We start from the raw sequence: 17,728 nt of genomic DNA, 5'->3' as shown, positions 1-17,728 counted from the left end.
CTCTCTCCCTTTTAGACATGAACCCCAGAGAGATCAGCTAACAGCACTGGTTCACACTCAGTTGTGCTGAGTGGCCTTGCATTGTTCATGGCAGTCGTAGAATAACTACTCAGCAAACACAGTAGCAAAAGTCCAAGACTGTCTTTGCATCTGACCCTGGGCTTACTGAATATCCGGGGGGGGGGGGGCGGGATTTTTTTTCAGTGATGGCACGCCTGCTTCCCTCCGAGTGCGGGAAATGGTGCTATGATGCACCAGTGGAAGGGCTAAGGGGACACCTTCTGGTCCCTCATTCCCCAGTGCTGGCACGCAAGGCAGGCCACACTTATACAATTAGGATTGTACCGAAGATTATTTCTTTGTATACACTCCATCTACAGATTATCTTAACTCTACATGCAGCCCTCTTACACAGTGGACCTGATTCTTTACTCTTTCCCACTGGTTTTATGCTGGTGTGACTCTGTTGAGGTCAGTGGAGTTAGAGTGGCATAAAATTGGGATAGTGAAATGGACACTCAGTCCCATAGCTTCTGATGAAGTGAGCTGTAGCTCACGAAAGCTCATGCTCAAATAAAATGGTTAGTCTCTAAGGTGCCACAAGTACTCCTTTTCTTTTTGCGAATACAGACTAACACGGCTGTTACTCTGAAACCTCCCATAGCTTTGTAGCTTGTGTATCTGGAAGCTGAGTACAAGGGAGACCAAATGGGAAATTGTTCAAGGGATTCTGCCATTGGCAGGAATGTTGTTATGAGGTACAGGTCCCTATGTATGGCAAAACACCCTCCTTAGTCTAATGGATGATGACTGTTAGGCTCTGCAACATTCTAAAACAAGCTGAATAATAAGGATTAATGAACAAATGCTGCTGTCATTGATGTGAGTGGCAGAACTTCAATGCATGCAAGATCGAGCCCTAAGAAAGATAGAAGTCCATTCTGCCCATTCACATCTGCCAGAAACTTCCTTCCAGGCGGCAAAAATACATATTCCTGGCTGACAGGTTCTCTTTAAACTGACACATTCATTCTCAGTCTTCTTTGTTCCACCTTTCTAGTCTGGTGCCTATTTATTAGGTTTCCTTCTCTTGGAAAGTAAGGGATGATATTTCTTAGGTAGACACTTTAAATCTTTGAGTAGTTTCCTATCACCTAAAAATTACTGCACACGGTCCAATTGACAGCACCGCTCATACTGCATGTTCCCAGACAGAAGTGATTACTAAACACGCATGCATGCGTTTGAAACACATTCGCATCTGAGCCATGTACGATGTGAATGTCACTTCAGAGAACCTGTACAGTGAATTTTAAGGACCCATGTGCATGAAAATGAGTTACTTCACTGATATTTTTTGGTTTTCAAGTTTATATATGTTTCCTACCTCAGTAAAGTCCTGGCTTGATTTTGATGTTTTAATACTGGTATCCTGACATGTCAATAACATTGTTCTGAAATTGGTTACAAACATTTTCATAATAAGTGGCATTGTAAATAATGCTAGTAAGTTTAAAGAGCTTTATACCTAACCATGTAAAATGAAAGGTGCTGTAGTAATTTTTACTGGTGATGTTTGAAATATTTCTAGATAAGAGATTTTAGGAAAGACTATGAAAGTGCAGGCTTCTAGCATTTCAAGATGAACAGTAATAGCAAATCCAAATACATTTAAAAAACATTGAAAAATGTAGCAGAAAACCCACAAACACAGTGAAGAAACTCCCAGATTTCTATACCTTAGAATAAGAACTAGTTAACTCCTCCCGTAAATAGCATGATTCGAGAAAAATGTTAGTGAGTTATTGTAAATTGAACAGACATACCTCCTCTGTCATGTTACAACTGATTAGTGTTACAGTGCAGTTCTGAATATATGCTCTCTGAGACATTTCTGTATCAAAATGGTAGGTGCATAATTTATGTGATTTGCACTGTATATGCCATGGCTAACATTTAAAAGCGCTGTTCTCTTTACAATAAAGCTGATTTTCCCTGGGATGCACATTTGTTTTTAAGATAAATGGTCTCATCTCACTGACTGTGCTTTAATAGGACTAATACATTTCTTTATTATTGTTTTTTTTTTCTACCAAATTTTAAGGCCTTTGCATGGTGGTCAGACTTAATGGTTGAACATGCAGAAACCTTCCTGTCACTGTTTGCGGTGGATATGGATGCTGCATTAGAGCTGCAAGCCCCAGACACGTGGGACAGCTTTCCACTATTTCAGCTCCTAAATGATTTCCTCCGTCCTGACTGTATGTATTGTATTTTGACCATGTATTTTTGATAGGGCAAGTCTGCCAGGTTATTGATGCTATTTCTGGCCTTTCCATGCTTTACAGCAAACCAGTATGGGGTGGGACTTTAAAACAAATGTATCATTTAAATTTTGTGATTGCCCTAGGGGGAAATTGCTGCTTATATCATTTATTTATTTTACTTTAATATAAAAAACAAAATCTTCTTTTCCTGCCTTTCATTTGCTCAGGAATTTGTTTTAAGTAAAGATAAATTCCTGTTCAAAGTCTGGGAGTGGAACTTCTGTAATGTCCTATTCACTCAGGTTCCGTGGTGGTGAGTGCATAATCGATGATTAGTAAATTACTGTTATTTTCATTAAGCATTTCTACCTGCACCATATTTTACAAATTATGGAGTCCCCCCGCCCCAAAGAGTTTAATAAAAGGAAAGGAAAGACATCTGGGTTTTATATTAAGTAAAATAAATGATATAAGGTTGAGTTATACGCAAGAGAAATGCAAAGAAGCAAGGTTAACAGTGTTCAAGGATTGAACTGTTTTCTTTCCTATCATGTTACATGCTGGTAGGACAGGTGAGATTTCCAGAAGCACCCCTTATCAGCCTAACTCTGCTCCCATTGAAGCCAATGATGTTAATTCCTGTTAACAGCAATGGGAGCAGAATTAGGCCAATTCTGAGTGCTCTTGGAAATCCCACGCAGTGCCATCCAGTCCCATCCAACCCATGTTAGTAAATTAGGCCCCAATCTTACAAAAAGAGCCTATTGCAGGATCAGGGCTTTAATTAGCTTCTTAAGACATGCCTAATGAGTATTGAGGTCCTTCATAAGAGAAAAACAGTTTCCTGAATAAGAGTAGTGATTCTCTAATGAAGCACTGATTTCCCAGCCTGCACAGGCCGTGTTGTTTACCACACTCTCGTTTCATTTGTACTCTTTTTATAACAGCAAATAGTGCGTAATTGTTTTGTTATCTCTAAGTTTGATACTAATGGAGAAGAGCTACTCTTTGATTGTTCCAGTTAAGAGCTCAATCGTGCTGTATTTATCACAGATCTTGGTGATTCAGGACTCCCAATGCAAACTCCAGTTATGAAATTTCTTCATATTAGCCAGCGTATTCATTGTGTAATAAAATGCCGCTGTTTGTGGGTTGTTACAGAGGGTTCAGTAACAATTGTTTCTTACTATACTTTTATTTATCTGTTCTAGATAATTTGTGCAATGGAAAATTCCACAAACACCTTCAAGACCTGTTTGCTCCACTTGTTGTTAGATATGTCGATCTGATGGAGTCCTCAATTGCACAATCAATTCACAGGGGCTTTGAGCGGGAATCATGGGAGCCAGTAAAGTAAGGAAATCTCCTTTGATACAATCGGAGTTTGGGTGCAAATGGATGGAGATTCATACAGAGATTCATACAGAGTAAACACTAGATTGGACGTTCAGCAAATGCCTTATATTTTCTAGTACCATACTAAAAATATATGGCCTAATTTGTTAAGGGTTTTAAAGGTTTATGAAAGAAACAATATGTGATTTTTTTTTAGTGCAATGCTGAGTTAAGTTGAACACTTTAGCTGTGCAAATGGAAATATGAGAAACGTGAAATCCTCTCATTTTGCTTGGCTTTTTCGATCTTACTACCCAATCGAAAAAGCCTTTTCCAGTGCTGCTCTTAAATGCAAATAGCTTCTTTTCAGAACAAAAACCTTGCTTTACTGTGTTCAGTCCATCCCTATACGTTAGGTGGGTCACTATTGCAATTTTTATTCCAAAAACTCACTTTTTTCCACCCACCCTGTGAAGGGATAATGCAGAAATGTGCTTCGTCAGTTCAGCACCACTGCTGATCGCTGGATTGATTTTTTTTAAATGCAATCTGTGAAGGGCACCAGCTCAAGATACTGCTTTAAAGCTATGCGCTTTCAGAAATAAACATCTTTAAACCAGGTTGCAAGGAGGTCCTGGAAGTACCTGCCCTAAAGGGAAACTTGGTGTGCTATAAAACTACTGTAGAGCAGAAATTAGTGCCAAAAGTATCAGGGAAGATTTGAGCAGAACTGTTTACTGATCTCATAGAAGTGATAACTTAAAACTAAGAAATAAAGGTACTGAGAGACCAAACTCTTAGCCTAAAATCTGTGCAATTTTGAGAATATAAAGTCCTTTAAAACAATGGCAATTTTATAGTATAATTATTACATCTTAAGTTTCTAAGCATTGCAGAATACTGTCATGCTTGTTCCAAGGCATGGTTACTACTATGAAGGACATGTATCCTTTAAAAAAAATTAAAAGAGTAAGCTGAAAGATATCCAGTATAGGATATTGTTCTTCTCTGAAAAGTTACTATGTAAAAGGGTGTGTGTTGTTCAGTGTTTTCCATGCCAAACAGAGATTCCATACCAGTTAAAAGAGATTTTGTGCTGACAGTCAGCCCTCCAAACTCAACCTGGAAATGATTGTCCAGGATGGTTCTTTCTTTCTAGTACATCACCACCAGCAGTAAAAGTTTTGTATGCCAAATTAGGCCCTAATTTACACCTGTGCAATCCCTCTTTTCAGTCATCTATCCCTTTTACAGAGGGATAAATGACTGCAACTCAGTATTCCATTATGTTGATACATGAGAAGGAATAGAATCCAGCCCACTTTCCCTTTGCTCTCTTTGCTGTCTTGGCTTTGCAGTGTTAACAGGATTAAAAACACTAAAATTCATTTTTGTCTCTAAAATAAGCACACATAACTCTGAAAATACACAGGAAATTGATCTTTGAGTGGCAAAATGCCATTTTTACATAATAATTTCTTCAGATAGAACTGCATTTCAAAGTTAGCATTAGCTTTAATTTTACAGCATGACTTTAGTAATAGTTATGTTATTAAATTGGTGCAATCATTTCATGTAACCATACTACTTAACCATGCATTTGACAAATAATTAACTCCTGTTATTTTATTTCTTTTAAATCAAAAACTTGAATATGTTTAAAAAAATGAATATTCTTGGTTTTAACTAACCTTAGACTCAGAGTCTATAGATTTATATAAATGTATGGTTTTGTGACAACGTTTCGGGTTTTGAAATGTTTTCTCAATTTTTTTTGATATGTAGAACATAATCACTTTCAGAATTAAAGTAGGGAGTTTCTGGTATGTTAATGCTATAATTTTAATGTATCCTTCAAGTTATGAAAACTTCTTTTCTTAGTCTGATATTGCACTTTGAGCAGCCTTTATCAGGGAATGCTGTGTACCTTACATTAACAAACTAAATAGTATCTGTGTCATAGAGTGGACTGGGATGCTTTAAAGTGCTTTGACACAGAGAATGCATTCTGTTCATGGAAAGCTTATGTTCCTTTAGTGAAAACATGCATTTTAATAATTTTTTTCACTAGCAGATATTTCATTCTTAATTTACCAGAGAGAGAGAGAGTTGTTAAAGATAACTCATTGGGATTTGACATAAGGCCAGTGAACATATCTATGCAAAACATAGAGTACAATATGTACTGCATGAAGGAAAATAGGGAATCTCATTCCAATCTTACTGATGATTGTTTGGGGCATGGTTCAGAACTAGATGTTAAGGAATCTTCTTTCTGTCTCATGGGTAGGCAGCGTGCTATTCTTTACCAGACTGGATGATTTCCTAGAAGATCTGCTCTAGGAATTATTTTGGGGAAGTTCCCTGCCTATGTTCTACAGGAGGTCAGACTAGATAATCACAATGGTCCCTTCTGGCCTTGGAATCTATGAATCCAGAATAAACCTGCTAGCAGACTCAACGTAACAGATGTATTTTACTTACTCTCCCCAACTCCATCACATACCTCCTCTCTCAGCTACCCATTCACACTATCAGACAGTTGATTTCTTTGGGCTATTTTTCCTATTTTGTAGCTCTACTGAGGTAACAATTGGTAACCACCACTTCATATTTCCCAGATGAGTGCACGATATTGTTTATATACTGATATTTGCCTGTTTTTACATTCACGAGAAAGACTGAAAGAAATAGCATTCTATACTGCAGCAGCGCAAAAGACACTAACTTGACCTTCTCCTGTTGCACTATTGCGTAGTAATGTAGCAACAACAATGGAAATGATACTGCTAAAAACATAAAACATCTTTGCCCTTGGAAAATTCTGGACAGCTTTACTCAGCTTTGAAGAAAGGCTTTCAACTTGGCCTGAAGAAGTGAAGTAGAATACATGGCTACAGCTATCCTGCTTTAGATCTTTACATCAAATTGTGAGAGTGAAATCCCATTACTCATGACTGCCAGGAAATTATTCCACAGCATGGTCTTTTTAAAAGGCTTCTTGATGCTCATGCTTGCAATCAAGGCTGAAGTATGTATTCCTATATACAACCTGACCAGATGCAGTAGAAGAGCATGTCATCGTTATATTTTCATTGCTGGAAACTGTTCACCTTATGCTACGACTAGCTGGGTATAGAATCATATAAACAGTAAGATAGAGGCCATTGAATATTGAAAACACTGAAGAAAAAATGTCCACATAATTTGCTCAGGAGAGCTGTGTAATCTGACTCTTTTCCACAAGCTCTGCATAGCCATAGAACTTATAAGCATGGGTTACCTGCCCTGTAACAGGTTGCACAGCTGGTATGCTGTGCAAAACTATGCAGAGAAAATGAAACAAAGTGAAACAGGAAACCCTATCACAGAGAGCGTCAGTTAAATCTGTTTCCAGAATGGTTTAGTATATGAAGTCAGGTGACAGGCGGATTCATGCCCTTAGCTTTTTTTCCCACTAGTTTCCCTGTGTGAGCTCTGAAATACATAGCAACCACCAGACACCTAAATGTATACTACAGTATATGCAGAGAACTTAGCAGATGAAGTCCTCTTGAGCAGACGGTCAGGTAATGACCACTGCTGCCCTTTTGAGTTGGTTTGGTAGGAAATTGTACAAATCTCTTCTGGGACACCTGAATGACCAGCAAAGTATCTTCTGTAACATTGTAGACGTCACTGGATTTAGTACAAGAAGGTCAGTCTCAGCACTTCTTTTCAATTTGCAAGTTGAATTTGTATAATGAAAACCCAACCAAATGGCCACGCTTTATTAAGGATTCATTGGTAAGCAGGTTATAAAAGGAAAATAAGATGTTGTAATAAATGATCCATCAATTATTATAGATTGTTATAGAGTCCAACAGGTTGCTTATAACTTAATCTCTCCCTGCTTCTGTTCCCCATCTGTAAAATGGGGCTAATAACCTTAAAGGGTGTTCTAGTGGGTGGAGCACTGGACTGTGACTCAGGAGATATGGTTTCTGTTCCTAGCTCTGCCACTGGCCCAGTGGGTGAACTTGGACAAGTCACTTCCCTGCTTTGTGCCTCAGTTTCCCTATCTGTAAATTGGGGATAATGATACTGACCCCCTTTGTTAATGCTTTGTGATCTACTGAGGAAAGATGCGCTATACAAGAGCTAGATATTGTTAGGATAACTATGACTTATAACTGTCTACAACGCTTTATACTGCTGTACCCATATCCATCCAAAACACATACTGCTCATGATGTTAACATTTGTTAACCCTTTATAAACTATTTATAAATGTATCCTTAATATATTAATATAACGTGACCAATTAAACAGCATGTCAGCAAGTCAGACAGAACAGGCCAGGTTGTCCTGCCAGAGAGATGTCCTGGGAAAAAGTGGCCTGCCAGGAAAAAGTTCTTGTAGGTGTATATTATTTCCAGTTACCAAACTGGACTTCAAGCCACAGACAGAGCACAGATTTTGCGACTAACTTCACTAATATGCCCCTAGTACTGAAGCCTTTGTAGAAAGACTACCCCTTGGATTGGTTCAGCATATACAGTAATCAAATAGAATTTCTAGAGGAATCAGAGGAACAGCTGATCTAGCTGATCAGTAAGTCATTTCAGGGTACCTGTGGGAACTGAACGTTTAAGCACCAACAAGTCTCTAAGTTGTTTACATGTTCTGTACCTAGGTGGGCTAACTCAATAAAAACGCCATGATTTCTGGCCACTATGTTATATCAATTGCATAGTATGGCATTTATTATGTAGTTTCTCATGCATTTTTACTTGTTTTCTGTGGTCAATACTACAACAGGAAAAGTGAACTTTTTACTTTATTTTCGTTGGGTACATTACCGTGATGCCATTAGCCACTCATAGTGTGGCTGTCGTGAGGTTTTTATAGCTAGACCATGGAGGTATGAATTGTAGAAATGTAGAAAATAGAAAAAATTGGGAGCAAATAGAAGAACAATGCAAAATGAGCTGAACAATCTGACAGAACTTCCCTTGTCACATACATTAGGCCCAGTTCTGAAACTGAATCCTCATAGACCAACTAACCCTCTAACACTAATGGTCTGAGTGTCACCTCCCTCAGACTGGGTGGGACTGGGGCCACATTTGGCATCTTGTATTAGAATAGATGTGGGCTGATTTTTAGAAGCAGCTTCCCAGTTTGTTCCTGTCATTTTATGGCCTGAGTAAATGCAGACATAAATATTTATGGATGATATGGATGTCATTTACAGATCTAGCTACCTGATTGCAGCTGCAAATCAGATAATTAGATGCGTAAATGACAGGTTTCAGAGTAACAGCCGTGTTAGTCTGTATTCGCAAAAAGAAAAGGAGTACTTGTGGCACCTTAGAGACTAACCAATTTATTTGAGCATAAGCTTTCGTGAGCTACAGCTCACTTCATCGGATGCATGCTGTGGAAACTGCAGAAGATGTTTGTTTTTATACACACAAATCATGAAAAAATGGGTGTTTTATCACTACAAAAGGTTTTCTCTCCCCACCCCCCACTCTCCTGCTGGTAATAGCTTATGAAAAGTGATCACTCTCCTTACAATGTGTATGATAATCAAGGTGGGCCATTCCCAGCACAAATCCAGGTTTTCTCCCCCCCCCCCCCCCACCTCTCCCCAAAAACAAACCCACTCTCCTGTTGGTAATAGCTTATCTAAAGTGATCGCTCTCCTTACAATGTGTATGATAATCAAGGTGGGCCATCTCCAGCACAAATCCAGGGTTTAACAAGAACATCTGAGGAATGGGGGGGGGGGGGAGGGGCCATGGGCACATATGCCATCATATGCAAGCAATGCCCCTCTGCCATGTACATTGGTCAAACTGGACAGTCTCTACGTTAAAGAATAAATAGACACAAATCAGATGTCAAGAATTATAACATTCATAAACCACTCGGAGAACACTTCAATCTCTCTGGTCACGCGATTACAGACATGAAAGTTGTGATATTACAACAGAAAAACTTCAAATCCAAACTCCAGCGAGAGACTGTTGAATTGAAATTCATTTGCAAATTGGATACAATTAACTTAGGCTTGAATAGAGACTGGGAGTGGCTAAGTTATTATGCAAGGTAACCTATTTCTCCTTGTTTTTTCCTACACCCCCCCCCCCAGACGTTCTTGTTAAACCCTGGATTTGTGCTGGAAATGGCCCACCTTGATTATCATACACATTGTAAGGAGAGTGGTCACTTTAGATAAGCTATTACCATCAGGAGAGTGGGTTTGTGGGGGGAGGTATTTTTTCATGCTTCGTGTGTATAAAAAGATCTTCTACACTTTCCACAGTATGCATCTGATGAAGTGAGCTGTAGCTCACGAAAGCTTATGCTCAAATAAATTGGTTAGTCTCTAAGGTGCCACAAGTACTCCTTTTCTTTTTGCTATTTCCCCTTGTTTTCCTAACCAACCACCCCTCCCCCGTCCATTCCTCAGACGTTCTTGTTAAACCCTGGATTTGTGCTGGAAATGGCCCACCTTGATTATCATACACATTGTAAGGAGAGTGATCACTTTACATAAGCTATTACCAGCAGGAGAGCTGGGGGGGGGGAACCTTTTGTAGTGATAAAACACCCATTTTTTCATGATTTGTGTGTATAAAAGCATCTTCTGAATTTTCCACAGTATGCATCCGATGAAGTGAGCTGTAGCTCACAAAAGCTTATGCTCAAATAAATTGGTTAGTCTCTAAGGTGCCACAAGTACTCCTTTTCTAGATGTGTAAATGAGATCAGTTGCACCTGAAAAATAGTGAATGCCAAGGAGGAGGCTTCTTTCAAAATCAGCCCCTGTATGTTAACATTACACTACATACACTTGTCACGGAGTTTGGGGGAGTCCAGGCCCTGCACCCCTCTTCCTGGGATTCACTGAGACTCTCAGCCAGCCAGTAAAACAGAAGTTTTGTTGGACAAGAGGAACACAGTCCGAAACAGAGCTTATGGGTACAACCAGGACCCCTCAGTCAAGTCCTTCTGGGGGAGCAGGGAGCTTAGACCCCAGCCCTGGGGTTCCCTGCGTGCCTCCACCCAGCCTCAAACTGAAAACTAAACCCCCCAGCAAGCTCTCTCCTGCAGCCTCTATTCACATTCCTGGGCAGAGGTGTTACCTTCCCCTCCCCCTCCTGGCTCAGGTAACAGGCTCTCAGGTCTCCCATCCCCAGGGCACATTCCCAGGTCAACACTCCCCTCTCCCTGCTGCATTACATCATCACAACACTACATTATTTTGCTGTTAAAAGTTGTAACTTATCCTTGCAAGGGCCACAAAGCATCAGCAAAATATTGTGTTGTGTAAAAGATGTATGTTTAAATGTGAATGCAGTATAGAATTTTCTGTGGAAAATCATTTTACTAACACAATGTTTAATGAATATGACACTAAGTATCTTCTTGAATTTTTGGTATTAAAAACAAAGGTTTTTTTTTTATTTATGTGTTCACCATTTGTCTAATCTCTTTCAGTTGCTCTTCCTTACACATTTATATGTTATCCATCCCTTGCTATTTTTGATTTATTCAATATCAATATTAACTACACAGACTACCATTCCTAAAGATCTAACAATTTCTCAGTCATTATGAAATATGTGTACCATCTGAAAATCATCTTCAATTAAGAGGCATATATGCATCTGAATGGAAACTGGATGGTTTTGTTTCATGAGAAGGCTCATATATATATAAATATTTCATTCATAAGGAGAACAATCAGATAGTGTTAAGTGAAATTTACCAGAAACATAAAGAAATCAGAAAGCATCTTTTTCACCCCAAAATGACATTAGACTGTATTTTCCCCTAGAGGTGGGACTGTGTTCAAAAGTTAAGAATGAAACTCCAAGTCATTCTGCCTCTTGGCTATGTAGCCAATGCCTTGAAATGCAGTTACTGGCTGATTCTTGTAAGGATACATTTTAAATGTGTTCTTGCATCAGCAATTTCATATCCAGTATTGTTGATGGAATTATGTGTATCTTTGTTTTCTGATATAATAAGATTGACCATAAGAAATGCAGCTCAAAAATGTATTTACGCCTATAGAAAATTGCTAATATAATAATCCATTGGAAGAGGAGAACATGAAATTATATAGTTTTGCAGGATGGCCGTTAAAGCTGCCCAGAAGACAATAGCAATATACGGAGTGGAAGAGACCTTCCAAAGCAGAGTTCTGGAATGATCATCCTACGTGTTCATATTGTTGAGCGAGATGATTGAGGCTGGATTAATTTTTAAAACATCTCATATTCTTTAGAGGCTAAGTGCCTAAAACTGCATGAATTCCAAGTCAATGGCAAAGTGTCCTCTGACTGCACTGTTACAGAAGTAAGCACTAAATCTGGTGTCCTGACTTAGGTTTTACTGTCTCCTTACTCAAACTTCCAGTGGGAATAAAGACACAATAAAAATTGAGCCAGGACTTCTGGATTTGCCTCGGAAATGAGGCTGTGAAGAATTTTTTTGGTTTATGCCATAATATGCTAAAGGCAGAAAGAGAGAGATTTCTGAAAATGACTTATTGCTTGTTGATCAGATAGCACAAGGAATAAACTTCCCAAATTCTGCATCTTCCAGATACCAAAACCCCATGTTCATATAAAATATTGTTATGATGAGATGCTTTTAAAATATGTTTATAACTATTTTACCAATGTAGGGATATTAAAATATTTTGGATGTTTTGGAAATTATGGGCATGAAGCGTACATTGTTTCTGGAAAGCATATTACATTGAACCACCTTGTATTTGATAGACTAAATCATTTTTTAAAAGTTCTCTTTCATGTAATCATTGCATGTGCATCTTGAGAATGCTATTAAATTCATAATGCCCAGCTATATATACATCCTTCAGAAATTAACCATTGAGTACATCTCATGGCCCCATTTCCAATTGGGAAACAGTCACACACAAACCTCATGCTAATTAATCAGGATCTGTTCATAATTCTCTGCATACCACACTGAAAACATACACTTTGTGCACATTGTAAAGTGTTCCTCCTCTCCGATCGTTAGGCCATGATCTAGCAAACAGGTACACACAGGGATATTCTTGCACCTGTTGAGCCCCACAAGGTTCTGCATGCATGGATGTAGTTGCAAGATTGGAATCTTTCTCTTCTGGTTGGTGGAACAGCGTGCATGTGCTCCAAATGAAAACATATCTTTAATGTTTGGAGTGAGCAGGGTAAATGGGAAGTTTTCATTAAGGATAAAAGCCTGGCTCCATTGAGTTCAATGGCAAAACTCCCACTGATTTCAGCGGAGCCAGGATTTCACCCTCAGTGTTTACTATTTTGAACCCTGTTTCCAAGTCAAAACCTTTAAAATTCCTGATAGGTCTTTCAGTGTAGCTGTTTCATATATCCATCCAATCTAAATGTTGATATAGGAATTCAGATTTGCTTGCTCCTGGTATATTTTTAAATTAAAAGCTACTTTCTGTGCTCTGACATTGTATCAGGACCTGTGAATTAAGTTTATTTTGTGTGGGTGTTTGAGTAGTTTGTTAATTTGCAGCTTTTAATTTTTTTAGGTAACTTGCTTTTTATTTCAGACTAAAAAAAAATAACCGCACTTAAGCCTCCCATATTCATGCTTCTTTCTGAAATGGTTTGCTTTCGTTTTTTGACTGTTGTCTTGCTGTGAACTTTGCAGATTTGTTTATGAGTGTCACGTGCTTCTGCTACATCTGCATTGTCACTGTTATGGTATTTTTCTTTCTGTCTGTTTCTTCCACAGGAGTTTAACAAGTAATCTGCCCAATGTGAATCTACCAAATGTGAATCTCCCTAAAGTACCAAATCTACCAGTTAACATCCCACTAGGCATCCCACAAATGCCTAGCTTTTCTGCACCGTCATGGATGGCTGCTATATATGATTCTGAGTGTGTATTGAGTTCACATTAGATCTCATTTAAATTTAACGTAATCTTGGCATGGATATGTGTTGTTTGTTTCTGTGCATTATATATAACTTTAAAAGAGTGACAGAGATAGATAATTAGATATTTTACTAAATGAGGCAACCCTTATGTATATCTGGCATGTACATTAGAAGTTTTTATAAATATTGAGACTTTGTCTTACGCCCGCTGGAAGCTTGAGCAAGCATCTCACTTCACAAAATAATTGTTGACAGTGGGCTGTAGTCCTGTTGGAGTATAAACTACAGTACGTAAAATTTGAGCTGACATGTCTCAAAAGATAGGAAGAACCAACTGCAGTGCAAGTTGACTAATTTCCATGGACCAGATGTAGATCTAAAAGTGAGTTTTATTTTTCTGCAAGTTCCTTATTGCCTGGAATTCTAGTACAATATTGCAAACAAAAGGGAGAGGCATCTATAAGGCATCTTATGCATGACATGGGGAGCCCAATGGTAACTGAATTCTAGAACCACCATCCCAGCCTCAATACTTAAAAATCATTTTGAATGTCTTGAATCAAACGTAGGAAATCAAACAGGGCCCAAGTCACTAGTATGTAATAACTAGTGCTTTGGGTTCCTATGCCTAACACAAGTTTGTTAACCTTGTTACTGTCCTATGATGTAGGATACATACTCAATGAAGAGGCATGATAGATGCATGTTTTTCAGTGTAGGTCATGTGACTTCTGTAATTATGGTGGGTCCCCCTTAACAGTCATAGTCATTGAGTAGTGCCAGAGATCGGTACCCAAAGGGATAAACGAAGCTGTCACTGAGTGTTGGGCCATCATTCTAATAACATTTACTAGCATGAAAATTGAGACTTTCTAAGTTCTCAGTTCAAATTGCTGAACTTTACTTAGTGTTACACTGCAGAAGGATTGTCTCAGCCAGTCAAACCACAGGGATACTGGACAGTTACTGAGCCACCCATGTCCTGTTGTTTTTTGACAGCCATGCAGTATGCACACCCTGGTGCTTTGACTCAGAAATCCGCACCCATCTCCTACTGCTAACATGTACCTCACTTCTCATGAACTCCCACCTCCCAGCTGCCCTCCTGCTCCTTATAACCCACCTTCCTCCTGAGGAAAGTTCAAAGTCACCAGCACCACCCAAGAGGGCCGCTTCGTTTTAATAAATGCTTCTTGTATTCTCTCCCCACTCCCTCACTCCTTCTGTGACCATCCATTCCCCATCCTTTCTTCCCTCTTAAAAGCTGAAAGGGGAGAAATGTCAGGCCATGCCATGCCAGTCCAGCAAAGCACCAAGGCCCCAATTCATGAAAGGATTCCACTGCAGGAAGGTTAATGTTAAGCACATGCTTACATACTTCTCTGAATCATGTCCCCCAACACGTGTCAGTTTACGCACATGAGTACTGTGGAAGTCGGTAAGGCTACACATGTGCTTAACGTTAAACCTGTGCTTTCAGCAAAGCTTTTTATGTTGCTAAGGGTTGGGATCCCCAGAATAACTCGCCAAGCATCAGGGTACATCTGCACAGCAGCTGGGAAATGTAATTCCCAGCTCGGGTGGACATACCCACGCTAGCACCTACATATAGCAGTACGTCCACAGTGGCATGGGTGATGGCTCAGTCTAACCACCCAAGTACCAAACCCCCCATCCCTCTGGGTAGGTGCTTTCCCTAAGAGGGGGAAAGTGAGGCAGTGTTAAAATTGGTGCTAGGTTCACTTACCTCAGCGGTGTGCTATACACAGCCTGGCAAACCAGTACTCAGAGCAATCTAAATTAGGGTCACCAGACGTTCCGATTTTATAGCGACAGTCCCAATTTTGGGGGTGCTGCTTCTTCTATAGGTGCCTTTTACCCTCCCAGCCCCCGTCCCGATTTTTCATGCTTGCTGTCTGGTTACCCTAATCTAAGTTAAACTTGAAAACAAATAAAGTCTGTCAAAACTATGTCATGCTTTCATCTTTTTCTTATACCAGAGCTGCTGATAGGTTGCCATGCTTATTGATTTATTTAAATATTTATATTTAACAAAAAATTGTCACTTTACCCAAAGACAAAAAGTCTCACATTAACAATAAACGTCGACCTTTTATTCAGCAGGAAGGGTGGCAGAGAGGGGGCAATGGTCCAGGTACAGGAAGCTACACTTAATTTACATCTACACCTGGATTCTACTGAATATGCTCTATAGCACGGGTATCATTTTGGAAAGCAATACTAATGAACTGGAGGCAAAGCAAATGATCTTTTATATTCAAAAAAATTGAAATATTAGAGTAATTTGTGTTTCAAAGAAATACAACTCATATTCATGCTAAGTTGGCTGTATTGAAGGCTAGATTAGGCAGTATCTGTAAATAATACTTGAAAGTTTGTATTACTTTTTTCTCTGTGCATGCTCTGTGATCTTGTTTTTGAAAAGATAAGAATCAAGACATGACAGTAAAGTTGACAATCATCTTTAATAAAACTAAGGCTTAAGTGTGAAAGGCATTTTGCAAATTTCTATGTGATCAAAGTAATTTTGGTGCTATTGCACGAACAATGAACAGTTCATTTTGGACATAACATAGAATATTATTTTCCTCCCAGGAAAACCTAATAATGAGCTGTTCAAAAGAAGAAAAAAATACGGAGAGTAATTTTTTTGAAAATTCTGAAACCAGATGGGTGTCATAATGTTGTTGTAATAAATACCAATTATTGCATTCATGTGTATTTAATTATTTAAAACATAAATTCATGCAGTTCCAAAACTGGGCTTAGATTAGAAAAAGTTTAATTATTCTTAAGCATAGGTCTGAAACAGAAGAAACTACAAATGCAGATAGGTTGACTCTGGGGGCTGTGCTATGGAAGTTACACAAAATAGTTTTTTGACTCAAGATGCCATTTAAGGAAATGCCTGATTCTCTATCTTTTCAGTGTCCCAGTTCCCTTGTACCCACTCACCGTTCATTATAAAGGACTTGTTTTAGTGTTACCTCTCCCTTAGTGTCAGATACATCTGTTCCTACTTCTGAGCTGATTCGTTCTTTAAATTGTTACCTTTGTTAGCACAAGCCCTCACAGGACCCCTCTAGCATGTTGGGAATCTGGTTTTCACCTGGCAGTAGCCATGTATGCATCAGCTATATTTTCCTCTGTAGCATTAACTCAATGCAGCTGGCATCTGTCACAATAGAAACACCCTTCCTCATCTGTTTCTATAGACGATGTCAGCACAAGTGATAATGCATGGTGTGTTAACATCTTATCAATTACTGTGTTAGCATTAGTGGTATGCGAGGAGGGGGTTAAAGCTCTTGAAGATCTCTTGGTAATTGTCATGAAAAAAAGAGAGAGAGCAAAAAGGGTTATAGATAAATTTTTCTGCACCAACAAAACACAATCCAGGCCTGTATTTTATTCTGTAAGTGGAGGTTTTAGACACAATTATAGTTGAAAAGAACCAAAGTAGCTACACACAACGAGCCCGAAGCGTCCCATCTGTGCACAGGAGTGGGTAAGACTATGCACTTTGGAAAGAATTCAGACTTTTGCAACCGACCAAAGACATTGCAAAAAAATAGAAATTTAAAAAAAAAAGTAAAAATCTGTTGCCCTGTAGTTGCCTTCGCAAAAGGCTGATCTGTGAGATGTGGAGTAGTTACCCTGACCAAAACTCTTTCACATGAGATGTCTCGTGTTCCTAGTTCAATTGCTTTACCCTGATTTTTTTCCAGCTGTTCAAGAGATAAGGTGTGTCCTCGCTCACCACTTGTTAGCACTGTCCTTTACCTGGTAATGTTGGGGGAAAAAATTAAAAATACATCATTTGAAGGGAAAAAATGCATGAAACCCTAAATTTGAATAACTGCATACATTCATGTACTGTAGTTATTGTCAGTCAAGGGTTTTCTACCACAAATGTTAGCCTTAATTTTGAATAATCACATATGTCCGTGTGGTTATTAGCTAAGGCTGAATTTTACCATACACACTTTCTCCAGTTAATGTGCGTAATTCATAATTTTGTCTTATCATCTGGTCTGGAAAGATTTGTGAGTTGTAACAGCAAGGTAGACTAGGCAAATGTATGGTAAAACTCAAAAGCCTGATGATGGAGATTACCCAGCATTGTTCTGTGTATTAAGCCACTGTATGCCCTCAACTTGTACAAGAATGGTCTCCACATCAGGT

At 38.9% G+C, this 17,728-nt stretch overlaps 1 protein-coding gene across 10 annotated transcripts in view; it reads left to right on the top strand.

Moving 5' to 3' along the window:
- CADPS (calcium dependent secretion activator) overlaps nucleotides 1-17,728 on the top strand; it is a 389,708-nt gene that overhangs the window by 306,343 nt on the left and 65,637 nt on the right. For 6 of the 10 annotated variants that reach the window (XM_048859018.2, XM_048859016.2, XM_048859015.2 and 3 more), the window contains 3 exons: nucleotides 2,105-2,261; nucleotides 3,479-3,620; nucleotides 13,377-13,523. In XM_048859018.2, coding sequence (XP_048714975.1) covers nucleotides 2,105-2,261; nucleotides 3,479-3,620; nucleotides 13,377-13,523 — 446 coding nt within the window. The remainder of the gene's footprint in view (nucleotides 1-2,104; nucleotides 2,262-3,478; nucleotides 3,621-13,376; nucleotides 13,524-17,728) is intronic. The other 4 variants (XM_048859020.2, XM_048859022.2, XM_075130213.1 and 1 more) reach the window with 1 other exon arrangement.

This window comes from Caretta caretta, chromosome 7 (assembly GCF_965140235.1).
Source record: "Caretta caretta isolate rCarCar2 chromosome 7, rCarCar1.hap1, whole genome shotgun sequence".
Taxonomy (NCBI): domain Eukaryota; kingdom Metazoa; phylum Chordata; order Testudines; family Cheloniidae; genus Caretta; species Caretta caretta.
This window is presented reverse-complemented; position numbering and strand designations above follow the sequence as displayed.